This window comes from Xenopus tropicalis, chromosome 4, assembly GCF_000004195.4.
Source record: "Xenopus tropicalis strain Nigerian chromosome 4, UCB_Xtro_10.0, whole genome shotgun sequence".
In the NCBI taxonomy this organism is placed as follows: Eukaryota; Metazoa; Chordata; class Amphibia; order Anura; family Pipidae; genus Xenopus; species Xenopus tropicalis.
In genome coordinates this window covers 41,332,884-41,353,382 of record NC_030680.2, presented here as the reverse complement: position 1 = coordinate 41,353,382, position 20,499 = coordinate 41,332,884, and the positions used below count along the sequence as shown (strand labels likewise).

Below are 20,499 nucleotides of genomic sequence, written 5' to 3'. Positions count from 1 at the left end.
GCAATATATGGACAAACAATCCCTGTTTTGCTTAAAGGGGACGGCATTTCTTGGTAGTTAATGCAGAGAATGTCTTAATGTCCTATACATATTGTTAATGGGTGAGTACAGAGGACCTTAAAGTTATGCAGGGGTTGGATATTCCAACAAGACAAGGACCATAAACACAGTTGCAAATCTACAAAGGCATTTATGCAGAGGGAGAAGTATAATATTCTGGAATAGCCATCACAGTACCCCCAACTTGACGTTATTTCTTCTTAAGTTTGAATTAGGACAGAAGAAAAACAAATGTGTTTTTGTTTTACTTCTTTGCTGGGTCAGTAAATGAGTTATAAGGTTCTCGTGATGTGCGGGTCGAGATTTTCTTGACCCGCACCCAACCTGAACCCTAACCGACCTCCTTCCTCTATTTATAGACCCGTGCACGCCCCACAATGACATTGCGAAGGGGGATGGGGTTTCCGGGCACACTCCTTTAAATAGAAAACCCGGAAGAGAGCTGGCAGGTTCTCTGTAAGGTTGTGGGTGGGGAGGGCGAGCAGAAGAGCTCAGCCCGAAGCCACCTGCAACCCACAGGTGATGTGCCAAGGTCGGTCTGAACCCGCCCAAACCGCGGGTCCCACGGGTATCTGGCTGGCCCACAAAATGTCCTATAAAAAAGCATTTCAAATTGAACAATCGCCGTCACTTCAGAGAAATGTTCCATACAGGTTACATCAACAATTTTATTTTTGGTCATTGCTATTACAGTTTTTCAAAATTGCCACAGCATGAAAACACGTACCAAAATCTTCCTGTGTTGGTTGAGATGTTCCCAATATAGCAGGTTCAGTATTCTGACGGGGTTGAAACCAGATCTGAACATCTTGCAGTGCTCTGGAAAATAAGAAGGCATCTAAGATCAGGGGGGAAAATGTACTGGCACTGCACAGAAGCAACTGACTGGGACTGTAGTTGGAGGCTTCCCCTCTCATCCATCTTTTCTAAACTTTTCTAAATTTAAAGGAAAACTATACCCACAAACAATGTATGTGTCTATAAAAATATATCACATAGAACAGCCTATATGTTAAATGCTGCTTCATCTAAATAAACCATTTTCATAAAAATATACTTTTTTTGTAGTATGTGCTGTTGGGGTTGGTTAAGTATTCATTCTGGAGTAATGGTTTTCCTTTAAGTAGGTCTAGTTGTGCTGTATTTAGGCAAGAACAAATTTTGCCCATACTGTGCTAACAAAACAAACTGGTTCTACAAAGTCTAACAGAAAGTTAGACTTTAACACAGAGCTGTTTTTTGTACAGGGCGTAGTGGCAAGGCCTCACACCCCCCCCCCCCCCCAAATATATAGTCAGACCTGGTTTGCATCAATATTAACCAGGACTTCTATTTCCTGCTCATTTATAATACATTTTGTATTGTTAGTGATTGCTAAAAGCCTTGTTTCTGATTAAGGTTTCAAGAATGCAGGACCTTTCATCCCAGGATGGGATTTTTTTGTATGTTGTATTGTGAATAATCTGGGTCTGATTATACCACTTCTCTTAACTGTGAAGTGGGACATTTATTCATTTATAATACAGCACTGCTAATTACACACATTCTTGTGCAGTAAAACTTGATAGGACAGGTATCAAGTATATTTCTTATTACATAAAGGTAAAGGTAACAAAAAGATAATAGATTTAATTATTTCTGCAAACCCATGACGCAGGTTCTCGACTCTACCGCCACAGGCAAGCTGAAGCGTTAATATAAGTGCTAACCCAGCCTTCCAAAGATGGGGAAACACCATAAAAAGGTAGAGCAACCTGCACAGACCTCTCACCGACCAGATGCCCGTGAATCCAAGATGGCGGAGGACAGGGCCCGAAGCCCCAGCCCCACTGGATCCCTGCAGACTTAAGGTCCACACTTGCCGCTCTCCCGACTAAGGAGGATCTCAGAGCAATGGCCAAAACACTACAAGAATCTCACAAGGCTGACTTCGCGGAGATCAAAACCGAAGGGCCATAGGTGAAGCGCACAGCAAATTTGACGCCAGGCTGGAGAAAACAGAGCCCTCGCACAACCAAATAAATAACAGAATCAACGACCATCACAGATTTATCTACCTGCTACGAAAACATATGAAAGACCTAGACAATAGGGGACGGCGCAACAATCTTAGGATCCGCGGCATCCCCGAAATGGTCCCTTCCACAGAACTTCGCCAAACGGTGAGCACACTTTTCAATACAATACTGGGCAAAGACCCTGCTACTCCATTAGAATTGGACAGAGTCCACCGATCACTCGGGACTGTTCTGTTGTGTACACAAGTGTGATATACTATGGGCGCTACGCAATGTGGAACGCTACAAATATCAGGTCTACGAAATCGCTGTGTACCAAGATTTAGCTTGGCTAACGATATAACAACGCCGTGCTCTAAGACCTCTCACCAATGCCCTGAGAGCTTAAAACATAGCCTATAGAAGGGGCTTCCCATTTGCCTTGACTGCAGTAAAAGAGGGAAAACAATACACAGTAAAGGAGCCTGAAGGAACAGATGAATTCTGCCACTTCTTAGGCCTTCCTGCGATTGACCTCAAAGAGTGGAGGGACTTAGCCTATAATGGGGACCCATTGGAGGCATTGGAGACAGCATTGGGAGTGCAGAGGTAGAAAGCAAAAAATCCCTCACCTGAACACTACGGAATGCATAGAATAAAAGATCCCTGCTCATAAATGCGATTATAATTACCTGCTAACTAACACTTATGGACAACACAACTGACTCTGGGGATAACGCTCACCACTACCAATACGATAGAAATACTGCTATCCCGCCCTCAAAGAATTATCCAAACCTCCTAACAAACTAAAGAGAAAGTAAGAGGGAAGAATAGCCAACAAACCAAGGTGAGGTGGAAGAGAGGGGATAATAATAAGACAAAAATGATAAAGAGCAATACCCCCCGGGTTCAAGGTACTACCTACCCGATCACTCTGGCTTCCACAACTACAGCCCGCCATCACTACGACTTAAAGCTGCTGACTCTCCACCCAGGGGGTTTCCCTCCCCCAACCCAGCACGGACCACAGACGCTTGCGGAATGTGGACACTACCTCTCTGCTTTTATATGCTACATCCCACATGGCTTAACCTACCCAGCCCTACCCAATACCCCGCTCACCGGCTGACACCAGGACGTGCAATCATGACAGCCTACCAACAAGCGACCTAACCTATATGCCCCATACAGACACTAACAACCGGCAATAACAACTCGCTACTGCTATCGAGACAGCCGGAGCAATTAATACAAAGGGCTACACCGGGAGGGGATGAAAGATGGCTGGGAAGAAAAGAAAGCCGACAAAGACCCCCCCCCCTTTTTTTTCCCTCTCTCAATGCACCTGTAACCATACTCTGGTCAGCCTCCACAACTCCCACTCAAGGTACTATCTACCCGGCCACTTTGGCTTTCACCACCACAGCCTGCCATCACCACGACATAAAGTTATTGCCTCTCCATCCAGGGCCCCTCCGACCTAGCATGGACCACAGACGTTTAGAGACGGGCTCTCATATCGTAGATATGGTGGAATGTGGATATCACGGACCAGAGAACTCTCCGCTTTTACTTGCTGTATCCCACATGACTCCAATTCACCCAGTCATACCTATCTTCCTGCTCACCGGCCGACACCTGGACGTGTAATCAGGATAGCCCACCAGCAGTGTCCTGTAGTATATACGCCATACAGACATCAACAGCTGGCAATAATGACTTACTCCTGGGTTTTCCCCCCCCCCCCCAAACTCCCTCCCTCGGATTAGCTCCCACCCCCCCCCATCAAGATAAACCCCCCTTCCCCCCCTGCATGGGATCAATCATGACTCCACATTCTCTACCCTTAGATATTAGCTAACAACTACCCCCATGTTATTAACAAGTTTTACCGCCTGGGAAGGTGCCCCTTGCCACTCTCGCTGCCTGAGCGCGGGAGTCATGTTATCATGGCTTCGCAGCGGCAACCTCACACTCCCCCAAGGCTAGACCATTGGGAATATCATGGATGTGACAGGGGTACAAGACACACCCAGTGTTTGGTCAGTCCCCCCTACATGCCCCAGAATCAGTTACAATTTACAATTGTGTTACTTGGTTATAATGTTATATCTTTTCTTCTCCTTGCAATCTTTCTGCACTGTCAAGGAACTCCACAGAATGTTTACATATACAATGCCAGCATGCATGGGCTCTGAGAAACCACCAGGAACACCCGCGCCAAAGCTTAATCTATGACAGACATATGGATCGGATCCATAAACACGAAAGGAATAAATACACCCATCAAAAGGTATAATCTTGCACAAGACATGAGACGCCTTAAGGTACAAATAATGTTAATTCAAGAAACACACTTCAAGAAAAACCAAACACCACTCCTCAGATTCAGGGGTTTCGCCACCGCAGCCATTAGTACACCATATAGCAATAAATCCAGAGGTGTCATGATCCTAGTCGCAGACTCTTTAGGTTTCACCCGAATTGCATCGCATTCAGACAAACTAGGTAAATTTCATTTCATAAAAGGCCAAATAAATGGGACCATGTACACATTGGCCTCAATCTACCTCCCCCCCACCGAACAACACGCAGCCCTAACAGAGACCTTACCAGCGCTTTCCCAGCACATCCTAGGTGGCGACCTCAACATTACCATCAAACTCGACCTACAAATGTGGTCTAAGACAACCCTATCATGGATTGGACGCATCAATTCCCTCAAGATGAACGTTCTACCCCGATTCCTATACATCTCTCAGGCCATCCCCTACCCTCCCCCCAAAAACACCTTCTGCACCCTGAACACACTAGCCAAAACATTCAAATGGAATAACAAAAACCAGAGACTCTCTGCGCTCCAAAACTAGATGGAGGACTTAGCCTCCCAGACTGGGAAGATTACCACAAGGCAACCGTCATAAACAGGTGTCTAGATTGGTCCTTCCACAGATCCTCTAAACTATGGACTCAAATAGAACAGGAGTCATCAGTCACCCCACTATGGGCAACCCTATGGCTATCCCCCACCCAAAGGGTATATACAGGTCCTTTTCAAAAAATTAGCATATTATGATAAAGTTCATTATTTTCTGTAATGTACTGATAAACATTAGACTTTCATATATTTTAGATTCATTACACACAACTGAAGTAGTTCAAGCCTTTTCTTGTTTTAATATTGATGATTGTGGCATACAGCTCATGAAAACCCAAAATTCCTATCTCAAAAAATTAGCATATTTCATCCGACCAATAAAAGAAAAGTGTTTTTAATACAAAAAAAGTCAACCTTCAAATAATTATGTTCAGTTATGCACTCAATACTTGGTCGGGAATCCTTTTGCAGAAATGACTGCTTCAATGTGGCGTGGCATGGAGGCAATCAGCCTGTGGCACTGCTCAGGTGTTATGGAGGCCCAGGATGCTTCAATAGCGGCCTTAAGCTCATCCAGAGTGTTGGGTCTTGTGTCTCTCAACTTTCTCTTCACAATATCCCACAGATTCTCTATGGGGTTCAGGTCAGGAGAGTTGGCAGGCCAATTGAGCACAGTAATACCATGGTCAGTAAACCATTTACCAGTGGTTTTGGCACTGTGAGCAGGTGCCAGGTCGTGCTGAAAAATGAAATCTTCATCTCCATAAAGCTTTTCAGCAGATGGAAGCATGAAGTGCTCCAAAATCTCCTGATAGCTAGCTGCATTGACCCTGCCCTTGATAAAACACAGTGGACCAACACCAGCAGCTGACATGGCACCCCAGACCATCACTGACTGTGGGTACTTGACACTGGACTTCAGGCATTTTGGCATTTCCCTCTCCCCAGTCTTCCTCCAGACTCTGGCACCTTGATTTCCGAATGACATACTTTGGACCACTGAGCAACAGTCCAGTGCTGCTTCTCTGTAGCCCAGGTCAGGCGCTTCTGCCGCTGTTTCTGGTTCAAAAGTGGCTTGACCTGGGGAATGCAGCACCTGTAGCCCATTTCCTGCACGCGCCTGTACACGGTGGCTCTGGATGTTTCTACTCCAGACTCAGTCCACTGCTTCCGCAGGTCCCCCAAGGTCAGGAATCGGTCCTTCTCCACAATCTTCCTCAGGGCCCAGTCACCTCTTCTCGTTGTGCAGCATTTTCTGCCACACTTTTTCCTTCCCACAGACTTCCCACTGAGGTGCCTTGATACAGCACTCTGGGAACAGCCTATTTGTTCAGAAATTTCTTTGTGTCTTACCCTCTTGCTTGAGGGTGTCAATGATGGCCTTCTGGACAGCAGTCAGGTCGGCAGTCTTACCCATGATTGCGGTTTTGAGTAATGAACCAGGCTGGGAGTTTTTAAAAGCCTCAGGAATCTTTTGCAGGTTTTTAGAGTTAATTTGTTGATTCAGATGATTAGGTTAATAGCTCATTTAGAGAACCTTTTCATGATATGCTAATTTTTTGAGATAGGAATTTTGGGTTTTCATGAGCTGTATGCCACAATCATCAATATTAAAACAAGAAAAGGCTTGAACTACTTCAGTTGTGTGTAATGAATCTAAAATATATGAAAGTCTAATGTTTATCAGTACATTACAGAAAATAATGAACTTTATCACAATATGCTAATTTTTTGAAAAGGACCTGTAGAGATAAGACACTTCATACACTCAATTTTCCCTCCGCATAAACCAAAACCAGAACTAACGGAAATAGAGCAAATATGGTCTAGCGATAAGGCCCCCAAAAGAGCAATTTCTCTTTTATACAAACAGATCCTTAGCTTAAGACCATATCCAGCAACATACCTCAAAGAAAAATGGGAAAAGGATCTTAATAGCACCATAGATCAGCGTTTTTCAACCCCTGTTCCGCTGGTGTGCCGTAGGCAGGGCCGCAATTTTTACTTTCAAAGGGGGCCCGGCGATGCTACAGTTTTTCTTAGTAGCTCGGGCCCCCTTTAATAAAATCCGGGCCCTGTCATTGGTTGCGCCCCGTGTGTACGGGTGAAGTCAGTACGCACGGAACGCAACGTTATAAAAGGGCCTGTGTGCGGTCGCGTGTAGGCAGAAGTGCAGAGGCGGCGCGCCTGAGGGATACGAAGATGCTGCTGAAGCCACCAGAGAAGCCGCCGAAGAGCAGAAGTAAAATGCTGCTGGGCACCAATGTATTAGGGGGGGCCACGGGGCACACTGACTTATGGGGGCACTGCTGCTGGGCACCAATGTACTAGGGGGGCTGGCTCTTGGCACCAATGTACTAGGGGGGCACTGCTCTTGGCACCAATGTACTAGGGGGGCACTGCTCTTGGCACCCATGTACTAGGGGGGCACTGCTGCTGTGCACCAATGTACTAGGGGGGCTGGCTCTTGGCACCAATGTACTAGGGGGGCACTGCTCTTGGCACCAATGTACTAGGGGGGCACTGCTCTTGGCACCAATGTACTAGGGGGGCACTGCTGCTGGGCACCAATGTACTAAGGGGGCACTGCTCTTGGCACCAATGTACTATGGGGGCACTGCTGCTGGGCACAGAGTTAAATTTTTTAACATATTCTAATGGTGGTGTGCCTCGTGATTTTTTTCATGAAACAAGTGTGCCTTTGCCCAAAAAAGGTTTAAAAACACTGCCATAGATGAAACCCAATGGCTTAAAATCATGCACAAAAATACAAGAACTTAATTACAAAATACTTACCAAATGGTACAGATATCCCACAAAAAACAAAATATACAGTGCCGTATCCCCAAACTTTTGGAGATGCGGAAACCACCCAGGCCCTCTTACACACATATTTTGGAGCTGCCCAGTTCTTACTCCATATTGGTCCACAATACGAGACACCATTAAAACAATCACGGATATTGAAGTTACGGATACACCTCTATTGTTTCTCCTTCACAATACTTCCACACCAATTAAAGCATATAGAAACTCCTTAGTCCCAATATTGTTAGACAAGGCTAAAGCCGCTATACCAACTAAGTGGAGAACTACTGCCAGCCCCTTAGTTAGAGAATGGCTGCATAAGGTGGCTGCGATCCACAGATTTGAGGAGTTGAAACTCAGTTCTGCGGCAGATTCACAGAAATTCATCACTAAATGGTTCCACTGGAGGGAATTTACAAACTCAGATTCATACGGGCGGCTCTGTCTCGTGTAAGATTCTTATCAAATAAATGCATCACGCCTTATAGCCCGAAAATACATCCATCCTTGAGCTAGGCGCGGGCCCCGGGTGGACCTCCAACCCCAGGTATGTACTCTTATTGCTCTCTGTACTTTAAATAACCCACTTCGTGAAACTACAGAAGCAGAGCCAGGTCTACTCCTATGCCCTAATACCAGAATGTGAACATTGCTTTGTCCCCAACTCTATAACTATCCCTGACAGGACTCTTTCCTCCTCTCCCCCCCCCCCCCCCCCCCGACCCAGTTTTATATGCATAACCTCTCCCTTCCCCACCCCTCCTATTTGACCTTTCCTCCTTTCATCTGTCTTTATTTCATGTTATTACTGAATATTTTACTTGAAAGAAGGCCCACTACCACATGATAACCAGATGCTCCGTGATATGGCACCAAGAAGAGGATTGCGCTACACTACTTCAGACTACGATATCCGAGACACACACTTCAGTGATCTTGCAAAACCATCAGACTGATTTTACCCTATCGCCATAATACCATTTTGGACATGGCTCGGAAATATCAGCTATTTACTTGTGCCGACCATGTGTGTAGATGGACCTCTTGTTAATACAAAAATCAATTAAAAAAATCTTGAATTTAAAAAAAAAAAAGTAATAGTAACTGGTACTTACTTTGTATGTACACAAAACAGTTTTATAAGCACACCAGCAGCAGATTCAACCGATTCACACTCCAGGGGCTCTTCTGAACAGAAAGAAAAAAAATCATAATGCTGTAATCAGTAGTAGCACAAAAAGTCAGTCATGACAGTTCATTTACACACTTTAGGTTTTGGGCTTTTTGCATGCAGTTAATGAGTGATATGAATTGGCCCTATCTGTTTACTCAGATGATGTCTACTTTTTATATACTGGGATTTCATTTTTGTTCAAGGGGATTCTGTCGTGATTTTTAAAGGATATTTTTTATTTAGAAATTACACTATTTACATAGCAAATAATTCACTGCCATTTAAAATTTTATTCTTGAACCAACAAATTTATTTTTTTTGGTTGTAATATTGGTGTGTAGGCAGCCATCTCAGTGCATTGTGCCAGAGTCTGAGCTTTCAGAAGGAGCCAGCGCTACACATAAGAACTGTTTCAGATAACCTATAGTTTCTCCCATCTTGCGCTAACTACATAGCGATCTTTTTCAAAACCCCCCTTTGTAAAGGAAATTAAAAGGGATTTTTAGGCAGAATTTTGAACACCTTTTTATGAATTAAAATGTGTTTACTTACTGTGTGCCAAGCAAATATAGGCAGCACTCAATCTTAATTCATTAAAAAAAGCCTTAATTGTCACAATGCGGGCAGCAGCAACGTTTCGAGCCTAATTGGCTATTTTTCAAGCTAACAATCAAGTGTACAAGTGCTCCTTATATCCTGTATAACACAGCCATCAGGCTATAAGGAGCACATGTACACTTGATTGTTAGCTTGATAAAGAGCCAATTAGGCTTGAAATGTTGCTGCTGGCCACATTGTGACAATAAAGGCATTTTAATGAATTCAAATGGAGTGCTGTCTATAATCACTTGGATTTGCATGTGCAGGAGTAGAGGGACCCTGTTGGACTGTGCACCCATCGGTCAATTTAATAGCTGAGTGGGTGCTGCCTATTTTGTTGTGACCTACTGTGTGCCATGCAAAGTCTTCTCTTTCCAGAAAACCAATAAAAAAAAAAAAAAATGTATATTGAATGAATTATATGGCCAGAATGTATAACTGCTGCTCAGTTAATTACCTTGGCTGATACTGTTGTTGTCTTCTTCTGATGGCAATACTTCAGTGTTCCGGAGACGACAATGATTCACATCCTGTATACCAAAACTGAGGACTGGGTGTGTGAGCAAGAATTCTGAAATGGATGTAAAGGTAGCTTTTCCTTCATCCTGATTCTGCTTTAGCTCCATTACATACAAAACCTGTGTAAAAATGTAATACCAGTTTTATTTCATTCAGACAACTGCTGTATACAGATAACTGTTATAGACAACCAAATTGGGTACCATTTCATTTCAACACATTTATTTAAGAGGTTGTAAATGTATTTGCATAAGTAGGTTTTTTTTTTAATTATTAGTTATGTCATGGGATACATTCAAAAAAGAATTATGATAGGTTAGAAGGCAAAGAATGCTTAATTAGTAAATAATAATTAAAAAAATAATTAAGCATGCTTCATTAGTAAAGATTAATTAAAAATACAAAAAAAATGCATAAAGTACAAGGGCATCACAAAACCATAAACTTGTGATAACCTGATAATTAAATTAATACACAAAATGGATAACAGCATACACCAAACAACATTTTAAAAACTGCGTGCATGAACTTTGTTTCACACTGGTTATATATTGTAGTTCCTGTTGCATCCTAAAGCTGGCCAAAGATTAAGATTGGCAATATCATGCTGATTCAATCGTTTGGCCCTACAGGCTTTTGGAGGGCGGGCCACATCAATAAGCAGATGCAGTCCTTGCCCCAGTAGAATTTTTCAACCTGCCTGGGCTCCAGCAATAACTTGAGTCGCTTAACCGAGTTAGCAACTTATCTAATGTAGTTAAATGGACAAAGTTTAGCTCTGCTCTGGTAACTCAAACATTTTTTTCAACTAGTTTAGTAAAAGCCAACCACTGAAAAGGTTATGGGGTATAGGATGCTAAAATTCACACTGATGGTAGGTGCCATATTGCAATAAAGGAGAAGGAAAGGTAAAAACTAAGTAAGCTTTATCAGAAAGGTCTATGTAAATACAGCGATAAAAACCTCACAGAAACGCTGCACTGAGTCCTTTGTCAAAAGATGTGGTCTGTTTTCCTGTGCCAGAGACACGCAGATCTCTCCTCCCTCCCTAAAGAATGATAAGAACTCACCTCCACCCTTAGGAATGTGGATCTGAGCCAATCAGCAGGAAGCTTCTTCATAGTCATACAAAATGAGAATGGGTCTTGGTCTCATGCAGGAGAGAGGCATTATGGGAAATTCTGATCATCTGAATGGGAGAAATATGGGGAGACTTAAGGGCAACTATTGAGAGACCGGAAGCTATGCCTGCAGCTTGGGATTAGCCTTTCCTTCTGAAACCTGAGCTCTGTAAAGAAAATTCCCATAATACCACGCTCCTGTATCAAGACCCCTGTACATGTGCAGTTTGTAAGACTATGAGGAAGCTTCCTGCTGATTGGCTCAGATCACATATTCCTAAGGGGGGGGGGGAGTTCTTAGCATTCTTGTGGGAGGGGGGAGCAGGAGAGAGCTGTGTGTCTCTGGCACAGGAAAACAAAGACAACAAATCCTCTCTTTTGAAAGAGAACTCAGTGCAGCGTTTCTGTGAGTGCTTTTGGCTGTATTTATTTACATAATTTTTACCTTTCCTTCTCCTTTAAACTAATTTTTATATTATTTGTATATATCCAGCCACTGAAATACAAGTTTACCTAGCAGCAAAAGTCCTTTTTTACATAATAATGTTTATCCTGTAGGTATGCAAAGAGCCATGAATGAAACAGAACCAATTCCAATGACCACATCAGTAACTAATTAATTTCATTGATATAATTTCTGCTATAGATGGAAAGTGAGTCCTCCAACCATGAGCACTACAGCTGGCACTGCTCAAAATAAAAATTAAAATAGATTTGGTATAACGGAACCTTAGCATTGATAATTAGTGTTGTATCAAAATTTAAATGAAAGCATCATTGCCAAAGTGTTCCTCTGAGGCCCAACATGGTATGGTCATTCCACAAGCCACAATGGTGTGACCAATAACAGTTACAGGGCATATATAAACTTGAGAGCCTAAAGGTATATTTATATCCTATATAAATATACAATGTAGACACATTTGACAATAATAATGCCCCAAACAATACAGAAAAGGTAACGTTACCTGCAAACTCAGTAACGGAGTATATGTCAGAAGAGAACATCTGATCCGCTGCCTTTATCCCCTGTATGTGTGCGCACAGATGATGATGGTTGTCAGTTCATACAGAGCAGATTTTGGCGCAAAAATACATTAGCATTCCCATGACAAAATCTGCTCTGTGTGAGGGCTGTTCCCATGTCTGCCAAATTGGGGCCCCAACATTTCTATCACCTATACCCCTATGGTGGTTGTTTTACATTAAAAAGATGACTTTTTTTGTCACAACTGCCCATAATTCTTTGAATAAATGATAGAAATTTTATAACAAAAATTAATGTATTTTAAAAGAAAAAACACATTAGTAATACTCTCAGATAATTTTTATTAAGGATTTTAAAGGATAAAATGAATCTCTTATTTCATCTTTAATGAAAAGCATTTTTTCATACAGACCAAGATTTGTGAGCTTTTTATTTTACAATTTACCAGCTTTGTTTGCCTTAAACGCCTTCTCAATTATATAGAGATAACCAACTTATGGAGTCATACATTTATCGCTAGTGTGTTAATTTGACTTTCTCCTCAAAACTAACAAACTAATACATTTTTTCTAACAATTAGGGGGGAGATTTACTTACCTTTGACCACCCGTAGTTGGGCAACCGAATAGTATTGGTTTCTTAGCAACCAATTGGTCTTGCTTGCTGCAGAACGACATTAAAAAAATGTTTTTCTTCATGAGGGGGCGTTTGACAAAAATTAAAAGCTCACCACTTTGCTACAGTGAGAACACTATCTCCAAATTTTTTTTTTTCGGTTGCCTGACAGATGGTTAAAGGTAAGTAAATTTGCCCCTTCATTTTTTGCTTTATGAGGCTCAAAAATTGCATCTTATTTTCCAGATGTTCTATAAAAATATCAAACTCTGAATGTATGTATTTATGTAATGCATATGGTTACCAAATGTGGTATGTACAAATTACAGGTATGGGACCTGTTATCCAGAATGCTCGGGACCTGGGGTTTTCCGGACAAGGGATCCTTCCATAATTTGGATTTCCATAACTTAAGTCTGCTAAAAATCATTTAAATATTGAATAAACCCAATAGGCTTGTATTTCCTCCAATAAGGATTCATTATATCTTAGTTGGGATCAAGTACAAAGTACTGTTTTATTAATACAAAGAAAAAAAGGGAAATCATTTTTTAAAATTAGAATTATTTGCTTATAATGGAGTATATGGGAGATGGCCTTTTTGTAATTCGGAGCTTTCTGGATAACTAAGTACTTAATTTATAACAACCACATCCCTGTTTGTGCCTATGCCTTGTTAAGCATTGTAAACATTTGTGCAGCTATATAAATAAACACAACAAACAATAGTAGTAGCGTTGATATACACCACATGGCAGGTTTCTATAAAAAAAAAAAGCCTGTATGAGAAAACCTGCTGTGATAGTGGTTGCTTAGCCACAAATAAAAGGTGAAGTAAGAGAAAATAAATAAACATTAATCTTTTAATACCTCCATAATCAAACCCATATGTTAATTAACCTGAAACTGCAAGAAAGGAGGTAACCACCAAATATGAAATGGAAACCTATTGTCCAGCATTAAAAATGGCAGTAATGTTCAGCATCAAAAGGCACTGACCCACCAGCATTAAATTAACACAGTAATGTCTGGCATTTAATGATATTGGCCTTCCTTCAGCTTTAAATAGTAATCCCCAATATCAGATGGCACTGACCACCCCCAGGAATAAATGGCATGTTAATTCCCTAATATCAGATGACAGCCTCAACATCATAATGCCCAGTATTAGTAAACCCCAAAGGAAAGCACAGCACCCCACCAGAATGTAATGCTATACCTTAGGGAGCCCCCTGTCAACTATTAAACCCAATCAGGTTCACCGGTCTTCCTCCCACAGGTAGGCACAGGCAGCGGAGGACAGGTTTTAGGGAACATGATAAGTACATGGGCACGTGATGTCACATCAGGACAGTACTGGCAATCTGTGGATTCTGGCACATGCCAGAGCGACTGCCGTAAGATGCCCTAGACATTCACTATTTATTGAGGTGGTAGGGGGCTGTTCGGGGCCTCGGTGTACTTAAAATTCCAAGGCCTATTTTTAATCCCAGTTACATGTTGTTTCTCAATGTCCCACTGCTCTTCACAAGGTAGCAGCCAGACTTTAATAAATAAGATAATAGGATCGCTTTTTCCACTGATAGCCACAGGCCACACAAGGTAGACCCTGATGCCGCCGGCTCACCTTTACTTGAACAGCACTTAATCATTGCGATCAATCCAGTTTTTATAATCCACTAAAGAAATGTAATGTAGACAACAGGCAACAGGTAAGAAGTGGTTTAAAGACAAAAACAGAGCACATTTCCATTTCCCCCAATTAAGATATTAACATATTAAAAGATACATGTTGCCAACTAGTAAAGCTTTTATGAGAGGACATATTTGAAGGCTTTTTCTCCATCTTCATATAAATGCATATAAAAACAGCTGATCTGCTCCTTCCTGACTAACACAAGGCATTAGAGCATGCTGTGACACAGATTGACACTACCTATACAAACAGTTGTACGACGTTTTCAGTTTTATTCTTGAGCAGTTTATACATGGAAACACCTAAAAAACTACTAATCAAAACACAGCTAAGCATGATAATTAGCATTATATACATGGAAACACCTAAAAAACTACTAATCAAACACAGCTAAGCATGATAATTAGCATTATAATGATGATAAATCAGAGCCGCATCTATATGCTTCTATCTATGCACACCTGCAGCAAAGTTTGGTGCAAAAATGCACATCTTTACGTTTCTGTGCTGAAATCTGCTCCGTGCGCACACAAACAAATGCCAGTTCCTGTAAGTGCACGCAACAGGGAATCAAGTGGGTTAGGATCTACTCAAATCAGCCACTTCCTCTGAATGCCCAGAGACACAGATGAACAGCCAACTGATCCAAGCAGATTCACAGACTGCGTAAAGTGCACTGCTGTGCACAAATAAAGCAGATTTAGGCACAAAAATGCATACCACAACATTTCAGTGTTGAAATCCACTTCATGTGTGCATAGGCCAACACAGTGCCTGTCAGTACAAGTGCAAAAATGCCTGTGTCTCAACCTGAGTTTTTAATGCCTTGTGTGATATTAGCTTTAGGAACAGAAGATTTTATAAACATAAACACACATACCCCTATCCTGTATGGTATGTTTTATCTATTGTAGGAAGATGCAACTAAGAACACATTATTAAAAATGAAATGTGCAAATGTTAAGGGTCATAATTGCTCCTCCCTAAATATACAGTGCCAAAATATACATTAACCTACCTTTCGCTGAACATCAGTCAGTATCAGGAATTCTGCAGACAAATCCAATGATGCTTTAAGCCCAGGCAAAATACCAGAACTAAATGGATCTGGAGAAAATCTGAAGTTGGAACAGAATTGAGATAAAAAGCCAATCAGGTTTGGAAATCTTAGGAGACAATTTCAGGTGTTCTAACTTTTTAGTAAGGTAATAATGTGTTAGGCAAAATGCCTGAAATTGCCATGTGTGCCACAGCCCTAAATAAGCAGGCTAAGCCACCTTTATTTTTATTACATTTTGTGATATTATACAGTGTGTGGCCATTGACTTTTAACGCTAACTCGCAGACTAATAACAATCCTGAGCCAACACTGCAGCCAGTTTGTCAATCTCTTTAGTTTGCAGACAAGGTGGCCACATCTCTTTCACTAAACAAACAATTTGTGTGACTAAAATTCCTTTATGCAAATTTCTATCTAAATTGTGCCCACCTAAACCCTTGCTTGCACTTATACAAAGTTCTTAATTTCTGAAAAAAACTTGTAGACTGGGTCCACAGAATTCAACTGATGGTACCCTCACAGGAACTGTAGTATTATAAAAGTATAAAGGTAAAAACTTATTTTGCTATGTTAAATCATTACAAATCTTTAACCCTTTCACTGTCGATTTTTGAACAGTTTTTACACTTGTGCCATGGGTATTTGCTTGGCAAAACATTTAAGTTTACCTATGAAAACTATGGGGGCAATTTATAAACGTTTGTTTTTTTTTTCTTTTAGAAGGATTTTATTGTGCTAAAGGTTGCCACATTCAGTGTGCGACCAAATCAGATAATTTGCCAGCTAAAACTTGTCGAGATAATGTAGAAGTGACTAGCAGATGTCTCATCCCTGGATGATCCTTCTTTGCTTTGAAACTTTAGAAGTTTTAGCTATTTATTGACACTTTTTTTTTTTTTTTTTTATTGTAACACAAAAGTCAGTTTTGCGACTTTCAGTTCAGACTCTTTTGTAAATATCAGAAAAAAGGTAAAATGGTTTTATTCAATTTTTATCTAAAAATAACAAGTTTTAGTCAATCTGCCCTTTTGTGGGTTTTTTTCAGGACAATCTAACAATTCTAAATCTGAAATATCTGGATAAATGATTACTTAAAAAAATTAAAACATCTAATTTTCATAATATAAAGACAGGAGGCACATAGATTATGTTAAACATTTTACTATATGCTTGAAAATACAATTGATTTTGAAATCCCCAGTTTTGTAGAAATTCTTGAATGCACAGGACAAAAACACTTTCTTTCAAAAAACATATCTTTCTATTGCAAACCACCAAACTTTGAAGCTTTAGGAGGTTTAATGAAATTTCTGAAAATACACTCAAAACTTCAATACACATGATCTTGAATGTCCTAATTATGAATTCCACAGTATAAAGGGCCAGTATACCCCCTTGATCAACATGCATTCAATGTGAAGGACTTGTGCTACATATACTTTTCGCCTATTGTTTTAATCATGATAAAAACGATATATTATTTTATTTGTTGAGCTAAATAGGGCAAACTGGGAAACTAAATCTACTTCATATTTGCTCCTGGCAAGCTAGATAATTAGAATACCAGTATGCAAGTAGCCCCATTTCATCCTTTGTTGTGACTATTTTGTTAGAAGGGGTCTATTATGCAGGGAAATTTATCTGTGCACTGGTGGAGCATCTTTAATTTCCTTGTTTAGATAATTTGTTATTATTAACAAATTAGGCAAAAAGTATGTTTAGTATTTGAATCTTTCCACTTTTTAAAACTGTATCAAACTATCTCTTGAAAATGTAATATATCTGCCAGCAAAACCACTTCAGTCCCAACCACACAGGTGGTCTGCGGGTACTCTGTAAAGGCGATTAGAAGAGCTGTGGGCAGTCAAATAATCACATGGTTTTTCCTGTAACTATCTTTAATGGACAAAATGTTGAATAGTTTATATTTAAAATGAGGCCTCTCAAAAAAACAGAGATGGAAAAGTTATTACTGCACTGTGTACATTTGCCACAGGTATGTGTTCTCTATGGTGCATAATTGATAGAAGTGTGTTTAAGAATTGTCAAGTGCCCTGTTCTTTAATTGCTTGTATTTAAACATTTATATTTGTGCAGAGTATATTACAAATAATGGAAAGGGCAAGCCCTCTATTTAGTGCACAACAGGGGAGTACAATGGAACCATTTGTCTTAAACACACTTTTCTACTAAAAATGTACATCTAATAATGGCTTTCAAAATGAATTACTAATGCCAAATGAATTAATCACAACAGCTGCATAAAAGTGAGCTTAATATATTTAAAAAGTCTTACTGGATTGTTTGCAGACTTGTCCAGGAGACTGTGCACCACACCTTTAGCTCTCTGTTTTGATCTGCTCCTGTGATCAAAAACCTCCAAAATGGAACCCTGGAAAAGTAGCAAGATACATATCACAATAAAAAAAAAAAAAAAAAAGGTTTAAAACATATAACAAAAATAGAAGGAAAGACACATTCACATTGCATCTAAATTACAACATAGCCATTGTTAGGGTTGTCTATCACAGAGATCCAAACTCGCAGCCAAAAAAAAGACACGTTGTCACTAATGTGGTTGCTCTAAGGGGGGGGGGGGGGGGGTCTACAGGTCCATATATAATAAGCTTACATTTAGAAAATTGACTGGAAAGATTTAGTTTCATTTCAAGAAGTTTCCTACCACCAGTTCCAGCTGTTAAATTAGTCTACAGATATCCAGTGGAATAAATGTAGAGCAACATCCAAACATGAATGCCGGCAGCTGATGTATACGCTCTTTAAACATTTTACATTAATAAACCATATCTATCAAAGTAGAGAAAGCACTGACGGATTATTGCAGAACAAATTTTAATATATCAAAATTGCATTGCAAAATCAAAGCATTTTGATCCTCCAGGGATCACAAATAGGGATGGGTGAAATAATTCACGGTGTAATTTGACACGGGCGTTTTATTGTTTTTATTGTCGCACAGCAGAATTTTTCCCTAATCACAAACCTTAAATTTACCACTAATTTTATAAAATATGTGCCAATATTAAATAAATATATCATGTTAAAAACGCCAAAGTGCATAATGTCGCATACATTGACAAATTCAAAGTATGGAAAAAAAAAAAAATGACATCCATAATGCCATAAAACGCTCATCTCTATATTCAACCAAACAAACTAAGATCCAGGTAACATTAGGAATTGTAAGACTATTCCATAATTCTCTGATCATTTATAATGAACTATATTTGAAGTTATTGCCAAAAAGAATGGTGACGTTTATAAAACCCAAAAGTCAATTTTTTTATTGCGTTCAAATAAAATTATGAATGTACTTCTTACTCTGGGTCTTGTTTTTTATGATTGTCACAAAACAGTAGACAGGACAGAGGCCTTCCGTTATGAGGCTTCCACTCGTGCAGACACCTTAAAATGAAATTAACAGATGTTAAAAATAAAAAAAATTGGGGAGATTTTTTTTAATTTTTTTTTTTTAAATGTGCAGCTTTCTTATTCCCCACTTTTCCCCACATCTGAGCATATAGCTTTCTCTTATAAATTCACATATATGTATAAATAAGACAATAAGTAATAATACATGTATGCAGTGTAGTGAACACAAGTCTATTTTCCCTTAACAGTTTATATCACACAGGAGCAATCCCACCACAATCCCAACACTGAGCCTCAAACTGGTTAAAAAAATATTATATATAGTAGAGAATTTAGGTGGAAATGTGTGGGGGGGGGGTGGGGGGAGAGGAAAGTAACAAATGAAAATATTTAGAAAGACCAATAAACATGTTACTTTTAGGGTATACTTATAAACTATTGGGGTTTAAGGGAACTGTGTGAATATATCACACAGTTATTTGAACAAACCACCATCACACATGTAACAATTTATAGTATACCCAGAAAGAAAAACCAAACAGGCCATGTTTTCAAGTTGATCCAGTGACTGGTCCGATTGCCATCTTGGAGTCAGGAAGGAATTTTTTCCCCTCTGCTGCATTTTACAGAGGCTTCAGATGGGGTTTTTTGCCTTCCTCTGGATCAACTAGCAGTTAAACAGGTTTTATATAGGCATTATGGTTGAAAAGATGGACGTACCTTTTTTTTTTTAAACCTAACTTACTAAGTTACTATGCTATTGGACTTCATGAATATCTTCAGTTGTGAGGAGCTTCTGAGGGCTGTATCTATGATTCTAACTAGCACCCAGGAGTTTTATTTTCCAAAAGGAAATAAACTTAACTTTAATCATCTTTCCTCCAAACTGTAATGCATACACTAGGGTAAAATCATGCCAGGGTTTAGCTGGAAAACATTATTTTCATTCCTTCAGTTAATGCCTTTTACTTTATGGCCCACTGTGTGTGTCTAAAGGCTGACATATATAGTAGCCATCACAAGTAAAATCCACCACGTTAATGAATCATTTTCATTTATTTGGCAACTGCCCCAAATTATTAAAAATTCTGCGTGGAAATCTTTAGTACAAATTAGTAATATCAACACACACAGATACAGTACTTGCCAACTTTAAGGCAAAGGTAATTTATTAATAAGTTTATAAAAAAAAAAAAATGCCCTTATGTCCTTCACCAGCAACACCATCTTTAGTGGTGGCTAAAACTTACCTCATTAGGGGCTATACAAACAAATCTGAATAAATATGGTGGAAATTGATTACTTACTATATAATGACTGACAGTGGAGGAGCTGGGAATGAGGTACTATAGTAAATTTAGCATGGTTGCCAGGGGTATAAATGTGAGTTTATCCTTTTCTGCTAATTAAAGAACGCAAAAATAAATTTAAATTAAAAAGTCCAGTCTCAATCTGGTGAAACTGCTGTATCAGGTTTTATAGCTTTCTGAATACCTGTAGAAGCACTAAATATGTAGTGCTAGTGACACCACAGGATGCTTTGAAAAGGCTTGGATATGATATTTTGCTGTCTTGGCTCACAGACAG

General features: G+C 39.9%; 1 protein-coding gene across 3 annotated transcripts in view; it reads right to left on the bottom strand.

Annotated features, from left to right (window-relative positions):
* edc4 (enhancer of mRNA decapping 4) overlaps positions 1 to 20,499 on the bottom strand; it is a 64,685-nt gene that overhangs the window by 24,742 nt on the left and 19,444 nt on the right. For 2 of the 3 annotated variants that reach the window (XM_004913502.3, XM_002935371.5), the window contains exons 9-14: positions 18,862 to 18,945; positions 17,816 to 17,911; positions 15,478 to 15,577; positions 9,978 to 10,158; positions 8,862 to 8,934; positions 788 to 879 (exon numbers count right to left, since the gene is read on the bottom strand). In XM_004913502.3, the coding sequence (XP_004913559.1) occupies positions 788 to 879; positions 8,862 to 8,934; positions 9,978 to 10,158; positions 15,478 to 15,577; positions 17,816 to 17,911; positions 18,862 to 18,945 (626 nt within the window). The remainder of the gene's footprint in view (positions 1 to 787; positions 880 to 8,861; positions 8,935 to 9,977; positions 10,159 to 15,477; positions 15,578 to 17,815; positions 17,912 to 18,861; positions 18,946 to 20,499) is intronic. The other variant, XM_004913501.4, reaches the window with a different exon arrangement.